Source organism: Pseudopipra pipra, chromosome 3 (assembly GCF_036250125.1).
Source record: "Pseudopipra pipra isolate bDixPip1 chromosome 3, bDixPip1.hap1, whole genome shotgun sequence".
NCBI lineage: Eukaryota > Metazoa > Chordata > Aves > Passeriformes > Pipridae > Pseudopipra > Pseudopipra pipra.
In genome coordinates, this window is record NC_087551.1 from 32356888 (window position 1) to 32380213 (window position 23326).

The 23326-nt window shown below is 43.7% G+C and overlaps 1 protein-coding gene across 1 annotated transcript; it reads left to right on the forward strand.

The window, feature by feature from the left end:
- Positions 1 to 10: 10 nt before the first annotated feature.
- MRPS18A (mitochondrial ribosomal protein S18A) lies at positions 11 to 22896 on the forward strand. Its single transcript, XM_064648499.1, has 6 exons — positions 11 to 145; positions 313 to 344; positions 3660 to 3764; positions 12400 to 12523; positions 13343 to 13409; positions 22154 to 22896. Exons 1-6 carry the CDS (start codon positions 46 to 48, stop codon positions 22296 to 22298), a joined length of 573 nt encoding a protein of 190 aa, XP_064504569.1. The 5' UTR covers positions 11 to 45; the 3' UTR covers positions 22299 to 22896.
- Positions 22897 to 23326: the final 430 nt, after the last annotated feature.

Sequence of the window (23326 nt, forward strand, 5' to 3'; positions counted from 1 at the left end):
TCCCGCCGGCGGAAGCGGAGTGACGGCAGCGCCGGCGGCGGCAAGATGGCGGCGTCCAGCCTGCTGTGCGGAGGGTTGAGGCGGCTCTTCGCCGGGCTCTGGGGGGCCGGCTGGGCCGCCCCGCCGGCCCGGGCCCTCCGCCAGGGTGAGTCCGGGGGCGGCCCCACGCTGCCTCGCTGCCCCGCCGTCTCGCCGCGGTCGCGGAGAGATGGTTGCGGTCACTGTAATTCGCCTTCTCCCAGTCCCCAAATACTACTTCTTTCAGGCTGAATGACTCTCATTGTGTCCTTCTCTGTCTTTTTTTTTTTTTAGTTGTGGAGGTGACTGAAGGCAACACGACCACAGTAAGTCCCTGTACCCCTTTTTCTCAGTAGCTGCCTTTGCTGTCACTTCTCCTTCCTTCAGCCTCCAATCATGTGTGTGGCCGTGTGTGCCCATGCCCGCACCCCCCCTCCCTCTCCCTCCCCCCAGCAAAGTTAAGAAAAAAAGGGCTGTAGGGTGCGTTGCGAGTGCAGGTAAGCAATGGAGGATTTGGCTGCCAAAGGTCAGGATTGTCACCCTGCTGCTGGTGGCAAGTGCCTCCACTCTGAGCCACCTGTGAGCACCAAACCCCTCACTACAGTCCTGGTGAAGCTGGAAGCCCTGACTGGAGGCATTCAGAACCCAAAACACCACAGTTCTTCAGAGGGTTCATTTCTTGAACTGGTGACACTCGACAATGTCTCGAGTACAGGCACAAAAGAGGGCATGGTGGCTTTGTCGTTCCATCGTGGGCTGGCAACACGATGTGGCACTGAAGGATGGCTCTGTACCAGCTGTGTGCCATGCACATCTCTTGCCTTTGATCTGTGTTGTGTTTGGTAACCACTGTGTGTGCCATACTGACTGCAGGTGATACAAAGCTTGCATCTTATAACACACATCGTAAGAAAAAATATTTGATGAAAGGGGTATTTTCAAAGAAAGGCCTTAAATATTAAAGGAAAACAGCCCCTGAAAATAGAACAGAAGTTCTGAAGTAACTGCTGAAGAAGAACATCTTCTCAGCTACACTTTAGGACAGAAGGAAAAGATTAGAGCAGTAGAATTCAAATTTTACCTAATTAACATCGTCTGATCTATTGCACTTTATTGAAAGAATTGTCAAGGAGATTGCAATATTCTGCTCACATTATTTATGCCAGTAGCAATCTATGCCTTGACTGGAGACAGGTAACACAGATATTTTGAAATATATGAATAAGGAGAGTGAAGAAGGAATAATTTGGGAATAGTTAGAAGGCAGTGCACCTAAATGCTAATCTGTATATACATAAATAATAAGAATGGGATGGACTTTTTTTTCATTGCTAAGGAAACAGACAAAACCCGGTTGTTCATGCCTTTGAAAGTCTTAAGTATTTTTGTAAAAAATGTATTTTCTCAAAAGTTTTGTCTTATTTGTATTAGTGGACATTGTCATGTTTGAAACCTGCATGGAGCAGGTTATTTGTTCTGTTAGAGATTATATATCTAAAACATATGGCAGTTAACAAGATCTCTTAAGACTGTCAAAAAAACCAAGTTTAAGGTGTGATACTAGGTGTGATAGAGAGTATCTTTTTCTTGCCTTGAAATGCCAGGCAACTAGTCTCTGCCCAGAAACCTGAAGAGCTTGCAAGCATGCCCTGAAGTTGTTCTAACCAAAACAAGGGGTAGTGTGAACACCAACAACACACACAATGTATTTTACACTAATATAGTTTACATCCCTTTACAAAGGAGATATAAATTATAATCTCAAAGTCCCAAAACATTAACTGAGGTTTGTTGTAAAAAAGGTATGCATTACATTAGCAGAGCCCTCTATAAAACTAATTCTTCCTGGAGATTTGGAGTTTTTTGCTGAGTAATATCCTAGCATCAGTCTAGGATCCGTCAGTGCCCCTAGATGAGGAAAGTCTTGTAACAAACAGTGTAAATTGAGAAACCACGTTTCTCAGTGTATCCAGTGGTCACTCCATTTATCCTGCCAATTCTCTGTTTGTATTTCCTGAATCCATCTTTCTGTGCTTATCTTTCTATGTGTCTTTGTTTTTATCAGTATTGAAGGAAGTCTTTGACATGAACCAGATGAATGAATCCCAGAGAAATCTGGATTGGATCAGCATACTGAGAATGTAGAGCCTCTTTATGCACTCTTAAGTTGTTTAACAGAAAAATAGCAACTGAGTGAATTAGCAGTATTGAAATCCTCAGTAATTGGGGAATAATTGCTAAAGCCTGTACACTGGAAGTTATCTCAAGAAACAGTGATCTTGACATAGCATTCTGAATCTGTATTCATTTCCAGCATGAAATTACAGTCAAAGTACAATCTGAAGCCAGACTGGCAAGAATCAAGACCAAATACACCAGCTTCCCAAAAAATAACTTTACTGATTAATAAGAAATTAGATACTGGCCAACATTTTATATTCATAGTTAGGTATTTGTTTCTGTAAAACTGACTGTTTTACTTGTGGGAGGTAGGAATCTTACTTAAAATTTGACAGTACTGCCTCTTTGAGATAGCAAGATGCTTGAACTACAAATAACTTATGTTTCCATTTTCCCATCACGAGACAAGAAAGACACAAACCCAGAGTATGAAAGAGTTCTACCAGTTCAGCTGGATGCCAGTTTGCTGTGCATGCTTACAGAAAATGTCTTGCTTTTCTTTTCCCAGATTTTCCAGCACAGAACCTGATGGTTTCTTAAAAGTAACCTTGCATTCCACCCAGGGTTTCTTTTCAAACTCTGTGGTGCTTGCAGTGTTTGAGCCTGTCAGTTGATGCTCAAAATCTGCATTTAATCTTAATTTGACCAGAGGAAGCTTGCAAAATATTTTGGAGAAAAAAGGCTTAGTTTTATTGGTTTTTCTGTCCATCTGGCTGCAATTTGAGATAGCTCTTGCTTCTATTAGTAAGTCCTCAAGAAAAAAAAACAAACAAGTGCACATGTAGATAGACTTCATATTCCTATATTCCTACATATCTACTTTTAGAAAACAAATTTGTCGAGTTCTTCCTTTACACACCTTCTACATCTCTTTGCATGTTACTTGTGAGAAAACTTGAGTGTTAGACATCACCACTTTGTAGTGATGTAAAAAAGATCATCTTATAGTCTCAAAAAAGAATTGTCCAGCAAATTAAACCGGATAAAATATTGGTGTATGTAAAAAAAAAAGAAAACCACAAACTCCACAGACGTCTCCTAGCGATGCTTTCTTAAATTTAACTTTTGCTCAGATTTTGCCCTCTTTGTGATTTATAGTCACTACAACTTCAAGGCATGGTGTTTCAAAAGAGTACTGCAATAAACAGAATTCGGGTGAATATGAGAACTTCACACTGACTGTCAACTAGGTTACGTTTAGTAACCTTTACACAAGAATTTACCAAAGGGTTTTCTATGCCCTCTGGATTTGTTCTTCTCCCCATAGTCTGTGGCATAGATGTACCAAAGTGCTTGGTGTACCTATATAAAAGTGAGTTGAATGCAGATACTCTTTTCCTTACATCTGCACAGAACTGATCAACGTATTGTGGGCTTCATGAAAAGTATTCCTTTAGTCACAGGTGCAGGTAGAGGTCTAAGCTATGCCTGATCACTATATCCTTTAAATTTCTTCCTAGATTGAAGGGAAAATTATAGAGGATGCTGAAGCACCAACTCCTCCAAACCCCTCTGGCCAGTGTCCCATCTGCCGCTGGAACCTGAAGCACAAGTACGATTATGTGGTAAGTTTAATGAAGGAATTCCCCCAACTTCATAGCTAGGTCAGATGGCCCTCAGATCTACGTACTGCACAACCTGCCCCTCTCGTCTTTTGCTGGGTGTAGTAAAGATACTTAACTCCATCTCTGCTTCTCTTGGGTGTAACAAGAGCTTTCTATGGAGTAATTGTTTGCCTTGGCTGATGGTGTTCCTGAGGAAAAAAACCGATGAGCTCGTATCAAATAGATTTGGAATTATACAAATGGCCATCTGCTCTGGGAAGGCCATATATTTCTTCTGTGCCCAGCTGCCTTTCAGCATTGCACTTCCAGGAGAATCAAACTGGAATGCAGCATTAAGTCAATGGATACAGGTGTGTTCTAACTCCAGAGAGGCCAAAAGACCTGGCTAGATCAATTATATGACTTCAAGCACTACAATTTCTCATTGGGTCATTGTCCACTAAGTTAATAACTGTTTCATATAACCTCTAAAAGTGTTGATGAGTACAAAGGAGAGCATACATTTTTTACATACCTTGCAACAGAAAAAACAGGTTTTATTCAAGCTTTTTGCAGGAAATGATAATGAGAGGTTCATTAACTAATGAGGGGATAACTAACACTAAATCTAGACTATGGGAAGAAAATCCTGTAGTACTTTAAAACAGAAGTACAACAGTTAAGAACACTTTAGAATAAGAAGCATGAGATAGAAGATGCAGAATGTAACTTTACAAGAGGTCATTCAAACACAGAGTTTACAAAGGGACTAAGTTCCCCCCTTGCAAGCTAAAAAAACTCAGAATAAGTTAATGTCAATAGGATTAGAGAGATATAAATACATTGGAGGAAAAGAAATGTTTGTGAGAAAGAAATTCCATTAATGAGAGAAGGGGACTGAAAGCCACATTTGTTGCAGAAAGACTAAGCATGTAGTCCTAGTGCACACACAGAAAAGAAAAATCATGTTTTAATATCTGTGTAGTAACGGCAATGTTGAAAATGTAAAACAACAGGAAAAAACAGGTGTAGAAATTACTTAAGCATTGAATTAGGTACAGACCAACAGGTCTGGATTGCATGTTGCCCCAAGATCTTGAAGGATCTTAAAGGAATTACTAACAAATATATTACTTCACTCACAGGATTTTTTTAAAGCATGAAAAAAAAAAATCCTAAGGAATCACCAAATGGTTTGAAAATAGCAAGCAAAATAATAAGTAGTTGAAAGAGGAAGGAGAATGATGCTGATGATTACCAGTTGGTAAATAAAATGTTGCAAATTCCAAGTAAAATGGTATCAACTAGGAGTAAAAACAAATAATGGATTGAACAGGACTAATTATGACTCATGAGTTATGAAGAACATGAGTACAGCAATAAGTGCCAGACAAAATACTTGCAATTACTCCAGACAGGTGAAACAGCAGATATGAGATGTAAATGAAATATGTTTAGTATCTTTAAAAGCCTGTGTTGCAGAAATCAAGGCTTTAGGATCTGAGTATTGTCAGTGATTTTGACTCAGGCTGGGTGCAATGTTAAACAGGGAAATTAGTTGTGGGCAGGAGAGTATTTAGTGTTCTCTGGTCTGGTTTCTCAGCAACCTGGGAAACTTAAAACACAATGAATTTGCAGATTATAATAAATTAGGTTAAATGGCAAATACCATTAAGGTTTGGAAAGTACTCCAAAAAAGATTGTGTTTATTTTATGTCGCCCATATTTGAACACAGCATTTTCTTGGAATTCATTTCTTCTTCATGTTTGCTCAATGGTGGTGTAATCAAAACCAACCAATCACACTGGAAAATACTTTATTAAGATTACTGCAGCTACGTGACTTTTGTATGCAAGAAGTCAACAGCATCATTAAACTAGAGATTTACAGAAAGCATTCCATGAACCACATATTAACAACTCAAGAAAACTATAAACTGATGTTCAGGGGTAAAATGAGCTGTGGCAGTGGATTAAACTTGGAAATTAATATATAGACTCAGTTTCTAGTGCTGTATGTGGTAGAAGACTGTTGCATGTAGAGATAGATAATCGTGCCATCAAGAACCAAAGAAGCAGTTTTAGACAATGTGATGCTGTAGAGTCTGAATTCCAGGGTTAGAAATGGGTCCCAACAGACACAGTAAAACATGAGTTTTACGTGTGTTTGTAGAGTGAACTAAGGTTACAAGTTTTCTTCCACACTTCACTTTGATTCTTAGATCCTGATTCTTACTGTTCAGTATGGAGGCAACAGAAAACCAAATGTGAGGAGAAATCCTGCAGCCAGAGTCTTGTGAATCATTGCTAGGATCCTTTCTAAGAAATTGTGGTCCTGAGAGACAATCTAGGAACATGTCCATCTCAGCTGTCATACAATTTTTGGATGCATATGCATCTAGTGTATATATTATCCAGTACTACTCCAGTAGAGCAGAGGAGAACCTGGACAGAAAACTAAAGAGAGCAGTGTGAACTAGTATTTTGTAACTGTAGAAGTTTCTTACCTTATGTTTAGAAGCATCCCTCTGTGGGGCTGGTGAGAACTAGGAGAAATTTCAGTTCTGGAGTAGACCACTTCTTTTGCTTGTGTAAGTCCCTTATGCTTTTGAATGCTTTGTACTGATCACAGATTTTCAGGATTTTAAATGTAAAGGTGAATAAAAATCTCCCTTTTCTGCGCTAAAGTGGTCTCTGCTATTTTCTTTGCTGCAGCAGTGATGAGCAGCAGAATCTTGAAATGCTTAAATACTAAAGCGCAGGCATTTAACTGTGTGGGCTGTTAAGCAGTGGCACAATTTACTCACTGGTGCTTAATTGTCCTAAATGTCTGTAAATTGAGAACAGCTATTTTTGTTAAAGATATAGCCTAGTTCATAGAGCATAACCTATAAGCTGTGCTTGGTAAGAGATCAGAATGGATGGATCACAGTGGTTCCTTTGAGATTGATAAACTGAGATCGGTCGGTTGCACAGAAGGGAAAGTGTGAGCTTTTTTGCTTGAGACGCTTGTAATTGGACTGAATGAGGCACTATGAAAAGGGAAGTGTTGAATTAGCCCCTGAGGGAGCTGAGTAATATGACCTCACAGGACTTTCCTTTTGTCATGTGCAACTAGCACAGTCTAAAGTAGTGGCATAATGAGTTACTCTGGCTGTCAGAGAACTGGGGGACCAGTGTCTCCAGAGTTATTAATCAACTGAACAGGCATTGTGAGCACTAGCAGGTCATGATTCCAACCTGCCTCAGCTGTGGTGTGGAGGGCTGCAGTTGTCTTTGCCAGTTCAATCCTTAGCCTCTCCTGTGGCTCAGGATAACAGAGCTTAAGATATAAATTCCCACAGTTTGTGGTCTGTGTGTGTCCGTCTAGTGAAAGTGAGATCTCAGTTGATTTTTTTTTTCACATCCATTGGAGATAAAAAAATTATTTTGGTCATTATAAGGATGCAACTGGATTGAAAACTGCCATCCGGTTTTGAAATGCCTGGAGAATGGTGTACAGCTCCCAGGAGTAAAAGAGAAAGGCAAAACTAGACTCTTGTATAACTGGAAATAATGACTGGTGGACTTGTCCAGTACAGCCCAGTAGTAATTTGTCTGCACAGACAGAACTGTTCTCATGGTAAATTAAGGTTTTAATAAAGCACATATAAGCAGTCAAGGATCCTGCTTTTCAAAGTGTCTGCAGACACTGAAATGCAGAGATGCCTTGCGTTTTGGTTGCCATCCATTCACAAGAACATGTGGTATATAGCATTCCATTTAGCAAGTTTGTCCTGTTAGAAGTGGAGGCTAAACTTGTTTTTCATTTCCCCCCTTATCCACTTCAGACATCATTAGTTTGAGTAGGCAGTAAATATGTCATCTTGCTTTGGCAACAATTAGAGGAAACCAAACTTTAAGCTTTGCCTATTAGCCTATTATTAATTCAATCCAAGTTGTTTTCATCAAATGCTGCAGATCACAGGGGTGGGAATCTGAGTCCAGCCTCATGGAAGCTGTCCAGTGATTAAAGCAAATCCGTGGTTACGGGCTTGGCTGTCCACTAGCACAAAATGTGATTTTCATGGAACATGACGGCACCATGAGAACTTGCCAGACATTTTTTTCTTTGACCGCTCCACATATTTGTTCACTTCCCTCCACAGCTGCCCAGTGAAGTTGGCTGTACCTGTGTGCTTTCTCCCAGTGGTAAGATACATCTGTGCTAGTACTTTGGGAGAGCACCTGGCCTGTTAACTGTGGGGATCTTCAGAAATGGACAAACCTTCGGTCAAGTGTGCAGCATTTTAAGCCAAATGGCGTGAGTGTGATTTGGAGCTGTAGCAGCTGGGACATAGATGATTTCAGTCAAGAAATGACTGCCACACCAGGGTGTTGGTCAGTTGGTGACAGTGTTGGTCAGAGATGATAACAGAGAACAGATTTTCTTGATTTTTTTTTCTCCCACAGAGAGAAAAGGAAAGACTATCTCCCTTTGCTTCCCACCTCTCCCCTTTGCATGGAAACACTTGATAACAAGCCTGTGACTCCATGAGGTGTGGTAGTAATATTGAGAAATCACTTGGACCACACACACACGCCCTTCACAAGAGCCTGTGGCCTACTTAGGCTTTCAGGAGTGCAAAAACTGGAACTGCCTCCGACTTGCCATTAGCTCCTTTTTGCCTCCTCTCCACAGAGAAATGCAGCAGGCTAGTAGCAAAGTCTAGCAAGTTTTTTACTTTCTAGGCACTTGGAGCTGAACATCCGTTTTTCATTCAGGGAAGTGGTATGTCCTAAATGGCAAATCGAGCTGTTGGTCATTTGAAGAACCAGATGGCTAAAAAAGAGCAAAAAAGGGAATGAAGTTTTGCCCTGGTTTCCTGAATCCAATCCAGTGTATTTCAGGAGTGGTTGAAAGTCAGTGACCTTGGACTGTTTGGCTGGCCTCCATCCAGTTTCTACCAATGCAGCTGGCACCATCTGGTTCCCTGGTTACTGTTCTCCTTGGCAAGGCCATGTGTCAGCTGGGCTGAGGACACTCCACTTCCATTTTAACCATCGACGGCCTCCCAGGAGCTTTTTGCTTGTTGCTCAGCTGTGCTTTTCTTGTTCTTTGGATACAGCATCACTCTGTAGGGTGCCCGATAAGTCATTTGATGTCAGTGAGACGCTAAAGTCAGGGTCTAAATGTCAGTGAGCCTTCATAACGCGCCATTGTTTTCAAAGGAGCTAGATCTGAAAATCAGCCTGAACACATTTCACTGTAACAAGTAGAAGTAGAAAGGAAGCCAGGTGAGGGAAGAGGGAAATTCTGTGTCATGATGGTATTAGTGAGGGGAGCGGGGAAGGACAAAACAAACCAAAAACCAAAACAAAACCCCTCTAAATTGTGTCTGTAACACTTGTAATGCAACAATTGTCCCAAGTGACTATAAAAAGGGAAACGTTATATCCATCTTAAAAAGGATTGAAAGGAGAACCCTGGGAACTACTACCTGTCAGGCTCACCCTAGGAAGGTCATGGAACAGATCCTCCTATAAGTTGTGCTAAGGCACATGGAGGACAGGGAGGTGATTCAAGACAGCCAGCAGGGCTTCACCAAGGGCAAGTCCTGCCTGACCAACCTGGTGGCTTTCTATGATGGAGTGACTCCCATCACTGGACAAGGGAAGGGTTACAGATTTCATTTATCTGGACTTCTGTAAAGCCTTTCACGCTGTCCCCCACAACATCCTTCTCTCTAAATTGGAGAGAGATGGGTGGACTGTTAGATGGATAAGGAGTTGGTTGGACCGTCGCATCCAGGAGGTAGTAGTCAGCTGCTCAGAGTCTGATGGACATCAGTGTCAAGTGGCGTCCCTCAGGGTCCATACTAGGACCAGTGCTATTTAATACCTTCATTAATGACATAGACAAAGGGATCGAGTTCACCCTCAGCAAGCCTGAAGATGACACCAAGCTGAGTGGTGCAGCTCACATACCTGAAGGACAGGATGCCATGTGGAGGGACATGGACAAGCTCAAGAAGGGGGCCATGGGAAACTCATGAGGTTTAATAAGAGTAAGGTGCTGCACCTGGGTCAGGGCAACCTCTGGTATCAGTACAGGCTGGGGAATGAACAGATTGAGAACAGCCCTGCCAAGAGGGAATCAGGGGTGCTGGTGGATGAGAGGCTGGACATGAGCTGGCAATGTGTGTGCACAGCCCAGAAAGCCAGTTTTGTCCTGCATCAAAGGCAGTGTGGCCAGCAGGTGGAGGAAGGTGATTCTGCCCCTCTACCTTTCTCCTGTGAGACACCACCTGGAGCACTGCATCCAGCTCTGGGGTCCCTAGCACAGGAAAGACATCAACCTTTTGAGTCAGTCCAGAGGAGGAACACCAGCATGATTAGAAGGATGGAGCACCTCTCCTGTGAGGAAAGGCTGAGAAAATTGGGATTGTTCAGTCTGTAGAGGAGAAGCCTTCAGGGTGACCTAATTGTGTCCTTCCAGTGCCTGAAGGGAGCCTACAAGAAAAACAGAGAGAGACTATTTGCAAGGGCATGTAGTGATAGGACAAGGTGGAATGGCTTCAAACTGAAGGAGGGGAGATTTAGATGTCAAGAAGAAATTCTTTACTGTGAGGTTGGTGAGGCACTGGAATAGGTTGCCCAGAGAAGCTGTGGATGCCCCATCCCTCAAAGTATTCAAGGCCATGTTGCATGGGGCTTGGACCAACCTGGTCTAGTGGAAGGTGTTCCTGCCCATGGCAGGGGGGGTGGAACTCGATGATCTTTAAGGTCCCTTCCAACTCAAACAATTCTATGATTCTATGACAGCATCTGTCAGAATTGGCCATTACCAGAAGGCCATCCTAAATTCCAGCATCCCCCTTCACAGCTGAGGTGGTCTGGTGCTGTGGAGGTGGATGAATAATTCCTAGTTAGCTAGATTTCTGAATACTCATTTTATATTCACTTGTGATTGTTTGCTTTTGCAAGGGCAGTAAATGAAGCTAGGAATGCTCCAGGGAGCTCTTTGTAAAAGAGCAAAGATGGGGGGTGAGAGCAGGTCTGTGAGTCTGTGAACAGGCTCACCCAACGTGAAAAGCAACAAGTACTCTTTGTTCTTGCCTGTTGCCCTAGACAGGAGGGTGTAGAGTTCTGACATGCCTCATTTGAAATCTTATTCTGTCTGAGTGCTCAGTGGCAGGTCCCCTCAGACTGCAGGCAGCCTCTGCATGGTTCTGCTGCCTCAACTATGAACATATTTACAGCAGCGATGGAGAAGTAAACTCTCACCAGCAACAAGTCTGTCAACAGAAGGGGAAAAAACAAGCAGAGAGTCTCCAGAGGCCCTTTGGGACAACTTATGCTGACATCAGGATGTCAAGGGGACCTTCTTATATTGGCCTGAGAGGTACCTTTGCACTGGTGCTGTGTGTGGAAATGGAGAGCACGTATCTGAATCCTGGGCTGTTGTACTGTGTACAGTTAATGGGACACTCGCGCAACAGCTGGTGCTGCTGTGTTTAAATGTTTGTCATTCCAGCCCTGTGATACTATCTGATCCTAGAGATCCCTTAATTTTGTTTTTATTAAGAATGCTTTACATTTCTAGATCATTGGTCTACTCTGGCCTCCAGTCAGGAGGTCTGGAGACACACTATCTATAGCACTGCTGCTTCTTTTGAGAAAGCATGCAGGATCACTCTCGAGGAGAAAAGACAACGTAGAAAGAACCATGTCTTGTCGATACCACCTAAGGAGTCCTTCTGCTGTGCCTTTTGCAACCGGACTTGTCTATCTCGCATTGGCCTTTTTAGCCACCAGCACGCTTGCAGCAAGTGTGGCTAGAGTCCTTCCCAAATCTTTATTTGCAAAGCCTAGACGTGAATGAAGGAATTGGAAACGTCAACAGCAGTGTAGTCTAAATGGTTCTTGAATCACAGATGAACCCTCAGCATGCTTTGAGTGCTCCTTCCATCCAGCATGGCTGTCACAGCCCCATCTTATTAAGATGCACGCACAGTTGAAGGACTGAAGGCAGCAATTTATCCTATTAGGCCTTTCTCATCAGCACACATTCTTTTCTTACAAAAAGCTTCCTCATGCAAGATATTGGATCATTGCCCTGCTCTGCACCCTTCCAGAGAGACGTGAGGGAAGTTCCACTGTGGGAAACTCGATAGAAGTTTGAGGAGTAGATGGCAGAGAACAGTCCTGCTTTGAGGGGACAAAGAGGGGACCAGAAGTGGTCTAACGTATCTGTGACCTTTAGGATAGCAGCTGTGATGGCATTTCAAGTTGTGTAAACAGTGTCCACCTGTGGGTCTTGTGTAACTGTGCCTGAGTACCTAGGACACATTATCTTAGCAAGAATCTTGGAGCAAGTAGTGAAACAGTGAAGGAGCAGGGATTGCAGCTGACATCATGTGTTTACACTAATGAAGTCAGGGGAAGACTCAAGCCATCTGAGTGACCTTACTGAGCTAAGCTGGCAGGCAGCAAGTGACAGCAAGCAAAAGCCACTTGTTGTCAAGCTGCAGACAAAATGCGTAGGAAAGAATCATTGTTTTGTTTTGAATTGTTTTGAATTCTGTACACAGCACAAGGGTCAGCACAACACCTTGAGTACCAGCAGTTAAGGTAGCTGTAGCACTGATGGCTTGCCCTTCTCTTCCTCCATCAGGATGTCTTGCTGCTGAGTCAGTTTATCCGTTCTGATGGAGGGATGCTGCCACGAAGGATCACAGGCCTCTGTTTGGAGGAGCACAAGAAGGTTGCTGTCTGTGTGCAGATGGCTCACCGTGCAGGTACCTAGCCCCCACCTGAGACAACCCTTTACTGTGGAGTACCTATAGAACCCCTTGAGAGGGGTCTCCTGCCCAGTAGGCATAGCTCAGTGAGATGTCATTGTCCAGTCACCCAGCAAACTCATTATTGTCCACATACTGGGACAGGGTGATAGAGCAGAGACTACTTGTTCTGCTTACTGTGTGTCTTGACTCCTACCATGGCAGCAGACATTTATCCCTGTAGCTGAAACTACCATTGCAGAAAGATCTGGAAAGTGGCTCAGTCTCTGTTAACTAATGATTAAACACCTGCTTCTGAAATGACGTGATTTAGTGTAAGCTTACCTACCCCTTTAGTAACACACAACTCTCTACCATCTGCCATGTGACGGCTTTTTTACTTTTCCCTGGGACTGGGACGCAGATTGTCACAGTCAGAATATTGTGCTGATCTTTATTACTGGTACCTGAGTTGTATCCAAGTTAAATGGACTGAGAATGTTAATAGTCAGATTTTCCATCCTGGAAATGAAATCTAATTGGACACCAGTGCCCTATGTCCTCTGAAAAATCCTCTACAGTGAGCCCAAGTGACAGTGTCTTTGGTGTATATTTCCTTCCTATACCCAGCAGAACCTCCCAGCTTTGTCTTGGCTGAGGTGCAGGTTCAGCAGTGACTAAAGACAAAATACCTTTTCTACTGTACTTGAGCTTTTGCTGTGCTGTCCCAGTAGCAATCTGGGTTTCCTGGCTTACGAGGTGTAATGTGACTTCTGAATGCTGTAGAAGCAAGGAGGCACTGCAAAATATTCTCACACCTTTCTTTTTCTGTTTCAGGTTTGTTGCCAAACCACAGGCCTCCACTTCCTGAAGGGCATACTCCCAAGAGACCCAAGCTCAACAGGCGAGTAGTCTTGTCTTTCCACATTTCCTTTTTTCAGGAATAGATTGGAAGAGGAAATGGGGTAAAACATGCCTCAGGCAACAGGGTTTATAAAGAGTACTCATAGCATTTTGGAGAAGGTCTGTCACAGTATTCTCTAGCCAATCTTTTAAGGACAAGCCACATCTCATACAAACCATTTATCCACACAGGATTAAAACTGCCACACGTATTAGGGTCTGCCCACCCTTCCTCAGCCATGCTCGCCTCCTCATCACTAACAATCAGTAAGACAGTCACAGGAGGACACCACAGAGATGGAGTCACAGCACTACAGATTAGCTGAGGCTGGAAGAGGCCTCTGGAGATTGTCTAGTCCAAGCTATGTGACTCAAGCAGAGTCACATAGAGCAGGTTACTCAAGACTATGTCCGGTCAGGTTTTGTGTATATCCAAGGATAGACCTTCCACAGTTTCTCCAGGCAGCTTGTTCCAGAGAACCACCCTCATAGTGAGACAGTGTTCTCTTATGTTCAAGCAGAATTTCTCATTTCAATTTGTGCCTGTTTCCTCTTGTCCTGTCACTGACACCTGCCTCTGTCTTCTTTACACCCTTCCTTCAGGTACTATGAACATTGGTAAGGCACACCTGAACCTTCTTTTCTCCAGATTGAGCAGTGCCTTCTCTCTTAGCCTTTTTAGCCTCCCAACAGCAGCAGGAGGGTGCCCAGGCAGAGTAACAGCAGTGAGTGGGGGACCGAGCAGCCAGCAGGGTCCCATCACAAGCCTGTTGCCTTCTGCCCCATCCCTGTTTCCTGTAGTCAGCAATTCACCCTCTGTCTGCCCTTCCTATGCAACAGGATCTCTTTCCCCTCCCCAGCCTCAATGGCCCCTGGCCTTTAGTGGGCGAAGGGAAAGCCTGTGGCTGCCTCCTGCTCTGTGCTGGGCACTTGGAGGTGCTAATCCCTTGTTTATAACCTCACACTCTGTTTCCATGGGGATGCCAGAGCGGTGTATGAACCTCACATTAGCAAGCCATGGGGTTACCAGAGGCCATGGGTCCATTGCTGGGAGAGCTTGGAGTGCGGGGCTGAGGATGGCTGGAGACTCCTGCACTTCAGGTCTGACTCTCTGCAGTGGAGATTTGAGAGAGGTTCTTGGAAATGTCCCTTAGATGCTGGCATGCTGCATAATGTAGCCATCAGATACTTCAACTGTGATAACTTCTTTCCTGTGTCTTATGAGCCTTGGGGATTCTTTAGTAGCTGTTGTCTATCTTGTAGCTGTGAGGTAGAGCACATTATCTTGTTAGCATTCACACTGCAACCCTGCTTAGCAGGCCAAGACTGGAAATGGTAAGTGCAGTAACTTGCTGGACTCCACATCTGATTCCCTGACTCTTACAAATTGTTCCATAGACTTCTAGTGAGAACAAGGAATTAATACCTCCGGATACATTCTACATGCAAGTAGGTGTGCTACACCTCTTAAATAAGGGATTTAAATTGGAAATTAGTATCCAAGCTCTTCCTGTTGTATTGCTAGTCCCTCCCTACACCACCCTTGTTTTTCTCTTCCCAGTGAGGGAATGTAGGAAGCAGGGTGGAAGCAGAGTTTAGAAAAAAAGAGCAGAGCTGTTGCAGAGGATATGGAACAGCATTGAAATAGGCAGGCTTTGGGGTCTGGGTGGAGACAAGAGAATAGGATCAAGAAATCAAACTGAAAGTTTTGGTGGTGAGCCTGAAACTAAACAAACAAGTCAAAAAACCAGGACAGAGTGCTGGTGTACTTCAGGAGTGCTCTCCTCGTCCCTCATGATTCTTCTCAGCCAGATGGAAGGGGAAAGCTCTGTGTTGGAGCCTTGCGAATTCTTGCCATTGCAGTTCTGTAAGAGTTTTGACTGTGTGTACTCCCACCTCTATTTCCCTCATTACTCTCTGGAGCAGCAGCTGGCACCACATAAGGCAGGAGTTACAAATTGCTTCCTTCCTCTAGCCTGAAGGGTACCTACATGCTGAAGTCATACAACCAGTACTTATTTTGGGAATGAGGCCAGAGCTCTTATCAGAAGTTTCCCACATAAATGACTTGTCCAAGCTTACCTTGTCATTACTTCTGTACTTGTTTCTAAAGCTTCCTGTAAGTCTGTAGTAAACTTGGGAAGCACCCAACCTGTGGTGCTGCCAAATGCAGGTGAGCTGACAGAGAAGAACAGGGGCAGAATTGGGCTTGGACTTTGGAGTGGAACAAGCTGCTTTGTTCAATGCCATGAGAACATGACTGGGTCATCCTCTAAACCTGTTTGGCATAATATCAGGCTGCTCACCGAACTTAGCTTGTTCCTTCATTGTGTTTGTGTCTACTGGATTTTTAAGTACCAGTTCAAGAAAGGATCAGCAGGATCTACAGAGAGCCTATTATAGCAGGTAGGCTATAGGAATAGCTGTAGTAGGCTATAGTGTAATAGCAGCTATTACACAGTTAAGTGATGTATTTTCCAAATCCTTGAGTTTCATCTCTTTGAGATTGCTATATTGGCTGCTCTAGCCATCTTTACCACTGTGCTTAGATGAGAGGTAGCAGTGCTGTTTTGCACTGCTGCTGTAGCCCTGGGAATGCCAACAGGGAGAAACTGAGGGGCCTCATAATACACTTGGACCCCTTGTTAAAGCTTTTCCAAGACAGGAACACAGGTAATGTACATTCCTTAACATCAGGTTATCCAGCCCTTGCGCTTTCCATCTCTTCCTGCAGTGATGGCTTTTTTCTCACTCCACTAGTGTGTCTACTCTGTGTGTGGTGTTGAAATATGCTCTTTACACCCCTCCCCCTCCAGAATAACTCTCACCAGTTAGGAGCAGATGGAAGTGCCCATGCTGTAGATGCTGGAACTGTTGAATTGCCACCAGCTGCTTGAGGAATCTTTTACCTGATCTCTGAAGGAGCCAGGGATCCTGGAACAACAGTTTGCCCAGTGCTGTGCACTGGTGCTCTCAAAGGTAAAAAAAGACATCACTTCCTTGGCTCTACAGGAGACTGGTCCTACTTAGGCAAAAGAAAGTAGTCATGAAGCACCAAGCCAGCAAACAGAGAGGAAGATAAACTAGGATCAAGGTGGCAAACTGAGACGGATAGTCCTCACAGGTGGCTACTAATATCTAATATACTGAGAATTTAGGCCATTCTCAGACACATGGCCTCCCTTCTGCTTTCCGTCGCTCATCTGCACTTATTCTCTTGCCATCAGAACTTGCATTGCACATGGAGGAGAGCTTTGCATACAGAAGACACAGTTCCTGCTATACCATTCTAAAATAAGGAAGTGCAAGTTGAAAAGAATAGACAGAACACTGTAAAGGTGTATTCTGTGTCAAGACCGGGACAATAAACTTTGTGTTGCTGAAAGGCAGTGTTTCTCTGTCTTACCTGTACTTTTGTGTGCTCACCCTTCTCCCCTGAAATTACTCTCATTGCCCCACCCCATAAGCAATCCATTGTTTGTTTCTTTGCTCTGAATTGAGAAATCTTTCACTTTTGTAAGGGAGGGACTTCTGAGAAGTCACTGTCTGCTCCAGATGTTACCCCACATAATTCTGTGAGTATTCCTACCATCTGGGGACTGCCTGCCTTACAGTTACACTGAGCTGAAGAATGTCTTGCTGACAGTAGACTGCAGTATCAGCTGCTAGAGTGCCAGGACAAAGATGAAAGCCTAAGATAACCTTCAGGACTGATTCCACTCACACCACCTGAGACTGAAGGCGATTCATCATGGGAAATGTAACTTGGAGTGGGAGTCAAAAACCCAGTACCTCTACTGTAATACAGATCTCAGCATTCACTTACTGCATGTAGACTCACAGCAGCAATCCCTGCTTGGCTGAAGTCTGGTAGAATACTTCATTTGGATGAGCAATCCCTTTCATTTCTCTCCAGTCTTGCAAAGTTCTGGTTGGTCCTCCCTTTGGCCAGGCTTCTTCCGGGGCTGTGTCAGTAGTTTTGAGAGCAGCTTCATTTGTTGCTGAAAGAGGGACAAACCAGCCTGATGAAAAATTGATTTGTCCCTGAGGCAACGTACAGGCCATCTGCACAGGAGGAACCCTATGGTTCCTGGGCAAAGATGCTACGGAAGTGCACAAAGAAGGACTGAGGAGCTGTGTTAATGTATGCAGCACCAGAAAGCACCAGAAAAGCTACTCCTCAGCTATTAATTTGCTGCATTTGTGGCTGTCTTGGCCAGGATGTTTGGCCCATGTCATGGTCACCCTGATTAAAGTGAGCCTGCTTCAAATCTGGCATGCACTGGCTAGCACCTAGCTGGGATTAAAAGATATCATGCCACCATATGGAACTATCAGCAAACTGTCTTGTTTTAACAAGGGTCAGGCATGCTGACCTGTCGTTGATTTAGTGTTGTGAAGTGTGGATTTATCATACAGAACCCCTCTTCCTCTCAAGAAGGTACTCTTCTGGTGCTTACTGAATGATGTTTTCCAAAAAGCATAATTCCCGTTCTATTTTCTGAAGTGGTTTTATTGTCTCAATTGTAGGAACTTTGGACATTCCCTTCTGCATGCCCTAGATTTCTCTGCAGTACTGGGTTTTCACTGTTTTCCAAGGGATGGTTCCACAACCAAATTTGTCTTGCCAAGGATTGACCCCTCATCCTCAGCCTGAATTCTCCCCTTCATAACTCCTGCTGTTACTTCTGCATCCATTCATGCTCCAGCCTGATATGTTCCAGTTAAGTGCTGCAGCAACAAAATATTACTAGCCCAAGAGGCTGAGGGAGTTCTCAGTGATCTCACCAGCACTGTGCAGGGTGACAGACTGTTCTCATACTCCAGAGTCTTGTGTGTGCAGGACACCACACACTAGAACCAATTGGGAAACAGCCAAGCTCAGCTGTAGGTCAAACTTCTTCCTTTAAGTAATGGAAACCTGAATAGCTCAGTGATTTTCTTTTCACCGTGGAGGTTGTCACGTAGATAATGTGGACTAACACTCAATCCAGAACAGTCCCTGAATTCAAGACAGTATCTAGATGCTCTCTTAATGTGAACATAGCACTCATTTTCTTCTGGCAGGTCCAAAATATTGATTAAAGCACAACACTCTAAAGTTGTTGCACACACCCTTTCCAAAAGGACTAGGGGATTTCACAGGTTCCCTGAGTCTCAGCTCTGTCACCAAGAGGTGCTGTAAGATTATGGAGTACTTGATTTTGAGTGCTCAGCTGCCACTCCATTTTCAATTTCCTGCTGGAAGAGCATAACTTGGCACAGGTAATATCCAAGTTAATCCCTCCTCCATCACCTGAGCTGGAGGAGTTGCTGTGTGTTAGGAAAGAAGCAGGTTCCATGTGAATTCCTCATGAATTACAAGGTTCTCAGGCTCTGTGGACACCTCTCATCCCTAGGAGCAGAATCTGGTTTCACTGCTATCAGCATTTTACTCCAGCAGCATGTGGTTTCTCTCATCTGCGTGGAAACTGTGTTGTGAATAGCATGTGAATTCAAAAGCAAAGAGCCAGAAAGGTTGCAGGTGAGCAAAGCCAAGAGGTGTCGTGGGAAGGGATGTGGCAGGGAAGAGGCAGTCTCGCCAGCACTTTGATCGAGTGCTTCCTGCAGTCTGTAGCCCTCTGCCTTCTGCTCTTAATCCAAACAAAAGCCATATTGAAAAAGTTCAGTGAGGGTTCAGAAGTTCAGCCTTGAACTGCACCAACATGGCCTTTGCTTGGGCTGTGTGCAGGACTGCGGTTGCCCCATTTCCCTTACCCAGAACATGGAAGCCCTGTGCCTACTCCTGGGAGTTAAGTAGCAGCCTCCAGGGGGGAAGACTTTGGGGCCCTCCTGCCCACTAAATAAAATCCATGGAAACAGACTTCCACATGCTACAGAGATTTTAGGCTATTAGAATGACTGCAGGAGACTAACCACAGTTGTTTCCATCCTGCTTATATCTTGCCTTTTCTCATCAGGGAAATCCCACCAGGATTTCCATCACACTTCATCCAAACTACTTATTTTTGCAGCTGGAGTGTAGGGATTCTTGTTGTTGCTCAGGACTCTACCATACTCAGGGGCAAGCAGAGCCCTGAGGTGAGTCACCATTCCCAAAACTGGCAGTTCTGTCCCCCTGCGCCCAGAGTGGGAGCTCTGCACACCGAGCTAACGGGTTTAGGAGACAGTGGACCAGCTGCGTTTGGCATCCACGTGGAGGGTCTGTCCTGACAATCCTCAGACCATCCATCAATGTGTGTTTGTAGGTGGTTATAAAAACTCCCCAAGACAAACCATGTTGTCGGATACAATGAAAAGTTGGGAGACTTGGCTAGAAAAGGGGGTACGCTACCTTGCATGGATGGCAGAGTTTGCAAAAAAGTCCCATGTGCTGGCCTTTGAAGCTCTCGTATGTGAGTTTTGTGGATTGTTTTTACTCTGTGGAAAAAAAAAACTGTGTGAGACAGTAGGAACTGGAGTTAGTCAGAGAGGAAAAGGAACTTTGTAGACTGACTGCTCCCAGGGATCAGGCTTTTGCACTGCTGAATCAAGGTAAAAAAAAAAAAAAAAAAAAAAAAGCCAGCAAACAAAATAGGACAAGTTTGAGTTTGGGACAAAGCAAGTATTAAAAGCCCTAAAACCAAATGTGCTCCAGGAAGGGAAAGCGTCCAAATGTCTGTTTCAGTTAACAATGAAAAGCCCCAGCCTGCAGTCCCCAAAGGAAGCCAAAAGCCTGGACCAGAGGGCTGGATTAGACCTGCTCAAAAGAGAAATAACAAAAGCTTTAAAATCAGGCCATTACTAAATCCTCCTTCCTATGCAGAATTGGGGTGTGCACTTCCAGCCCCCACACAGAAACAGAGGGATTTCTTAAAAAGCCACTGTCTGTCTAAACCTGCACACAGCGTTGATGTGTATCTCACATTCACACATTCACTTCTCTCCCAGTGAGATCATTTATTATCACGGGAACACTTTCCCGTAATCGTGTGGACACGTGACCAGAACTGCACTTGGCACACTGATGCATTAAAACAGTTTGGGATTTTTTTTCCTCCTTTGCTGTAAGTGCAGTCTTGCAATACCAAAACTTGTGCTACAGCTGTCCCCCTGCAGCAAGGGGAATATGAAAAGAAGGACCTAGCCCATGTGCCCATCTAATACCCCCACAGCTTCTCCCAGAGGAGTTGCCTTGCTGTGGTTCTTTGCCAGATTCCGAACTAGGGACCTGCGTTTGGTCTCTCTGAACTCTCCTTGCATGTGAAATTAGAGACAGGAGACGCTCTCCTACTTCCTGTCCCAAAGTTGTTATGTAAGGGATTCCACTAATGCATGAGCATAGCATTACAGGTCAAAAGGGACTAATTGAAGGCACAAATAGGAGAAGTAGTTGGATCTTGCTCTGTGTCGTCACCCAGACCCCTCCTGCTGTTGCTTCTAAGTGTTTTAACTATGGTAAACTCCTCAAAGCAAAAGCAAAGCATCTTGGAAGTGGCTTCATTTCAGAGGCAGGAATCTCCACATGTGATTAATTTTTCAGTTTGTGCTGTTTGGGAGTGCTGAGGAATAAAAGGGCTAGGAAGATGAGCTGTTACATACTCTGTAGCTGCCTGGCATAGCAAGCTTTCTTTGTAGTTCTTAGGAATGTCCCAAATGCCTTCAAACAAATGCATTACATGGTCTCTATCCGAAGTTCTTAATATCTCAAATTTGCACAATGCAAATAAAAGGTAACAAAGCTGTTTGGGGAGAGGATGACTGATTGAGGTTACATTAAGACCATGGGATTACTCAACAGAGGCATGCAAACATCTCTGGACAAAGTTTATCAGTCTGTTCCAAATTCTAATTTGTTGGAGCATTGTTTGTGCAGATTATGCTAGGGTTTTACTTTGGATCTTTATTGTCTGAAAAGACTCCTCTTTCTCTAAGGACCTCTGTTCCCCTCTCTACTGGTAGCAAAAGATTTAAAGCCTAACAAAACTCCAGGCCACCCAGTCACAGGGTAAGATTTCCAGTAACTGATTCTGGATCTGAAATCCCCTGCCTGTTTGCAAAGCCAGGTCTAAAACTTCAAATGGTAAAAAACAGAGGATATTTGCCAGACATTACTCTTCACAGAGATTTGTAGTTGTGATGATAATTCCATTCTAATACCTCTTACACTGTAGGTGTTGACTTCCTGCACCAGCAAACTGCAACAATACTGTTGTACAGAGAACACTAGAGCAAATTTGGACATATGAAAATACAAGACTAGGCCAGAAATCCATTCCATGCATAAGAAATAACCAATTATCCCCCAAAAGTAAATTAATCCCTTTTTAAAGACTTTATTTCTCACAGCATTTAGCCTTTGTAATTAGTTTACCTTATTGAGACCAGCTGTTGAAATAACACTTCCCCTAGAGGTTGAATGCATTTAATCTTGGACTTAGTTGCAATGATGGGATTTGGCACTCCAGTTTAGCTGCAGGTGGACAACTTGCCAGCAGCCTGGAGACTACACCTGATTTGCTTTGTGAGACTGAAAGTCAAGCAGGTGTCAGTGGGTTCAGTACAGAGGTGAGCTTAGAAATTCCAAAACAAACAAAAATTGCTTTCCAGTAGTCCCTTCTGAATTAAGAGAGCTCTGCTCATGGTTATTCCTTTTATAAATAGGCATGTGGGGAGGCAAAGGCTACAGTGCCCGCTTCTGCTTCAGTTGAAACCTTTTCTCAGTGATCAGTCTCCAACTGAAACATGTTTGTGTTGTTTTGACAGGTACCTGACCCGCTGGTCCATCAGATCTGCAAAGCCCATCTGGAAGAGGGGCCCTAAGTGGTGCAAAAAGCCCTTTCCAATCGGACACCCTTTGCTGAAGGATAATGTAAAATATACACGAAAGCCTGTCTCTTTAAACCACTAGTGGCCAGAACTGGCATAGTTAGTAAGCACATGTTTTGCACTGGTCTGCTTTTTTATTTTTTCAAGTTTGTCAATATCTCCAATTTTCTTATTCCAAAACTGTCCTTGGTACTCTATATTGTGTCCAGCTGTGATCTGTTCCTCTAGAATACAAGATCCATCAAAGCAAAGTTCAGAGTGCAGAATGATTTGAAGAAAGCAAAGGGCAAAGACTTTCGCCTCAAAGCCAGAAAGGATCTGAAGGCTTTTGTTTCTTTATGTTCCACATATGGGTTTGGGAAAGGATGTTTCCTTCTCTTTCCATCAGTGAATGGTGTTTCCCAATTAACATGTGTTTCAACTCAGATTTGCATGATTTGGGCTGTGACGCTGATGGAAGAAAAAGTCCCCTCAGCACTAGGTTTCCTTGGCAGGAACAGAAATTGTTAATGACTACTGAAATTAATTTTTTTATTATTATTATCTGTACTATCCATCATTTGCCACAGAACACCTGTGGCTGTGGCAGACAGGTATATGTGTCTTACATATCCCCTTAAGGATTCCTGGCTTGTGCTTCACTCCTGGATCTGAGAAATACACAGTGTTGACATCCTTGATGACTTGGCCTGTTTTTTCTGCTTTGCAAATACATTTGTCATAAGTCTTCCATGTCAGTGATATGGTTGCTTCCTAGGATAGCTTGGGAGTTGATAGATGTGCCTTATTGTCCATCTTGTAATAAAAGGTGGCACCGTTTCTCTCCCTGTATAGTACACATATGCACCTTCCACCTACTGTCCACTGCTGCTTATGGGCCTGGTATGAAAGGCTCATTAAATTTATCAGGGTCATTATTGATTTGGTTCCATTTCTTCAGTATTTATCTGGGGGCTATAAAACAGCACAGCTTTTTATGTACTACACCACTTAACCTTGAATTGCTTTTATTAGAATCATCTGCTAATACCTTACAGCATGGGCAGGAACAAAAGGTAAGGATAAACCCATATTATCCAGGAAATCAAATTAGAATAAAATGATTCTTTT

Excerpts from the sequence above, each read along its gene's own strand:
- MRPS18A (XM_064648499.1), top strand. The coding sequence starts at position 46 with ATGGCGGCGTCCAGCCTGCTGTGCGGAGGGTTGAGGCGGCTCTTCGCC. Across the intron at positions 12,524-13,342 it reads GCAGATGGCTCACCGTGCAG|GTTTGTTGCCAAACCACAGG; the intron begins GTACCTAGCCCC and ends TTTCTGTTTCAG. Across the intron at positions 13,410-22,153 it reads AAGAGACCCAAGCTCAACAG|GTACCTGACCCGCTGGTCCA; the intron begins GCGAGTAGTCTT and ends TTGTTTTGACAG.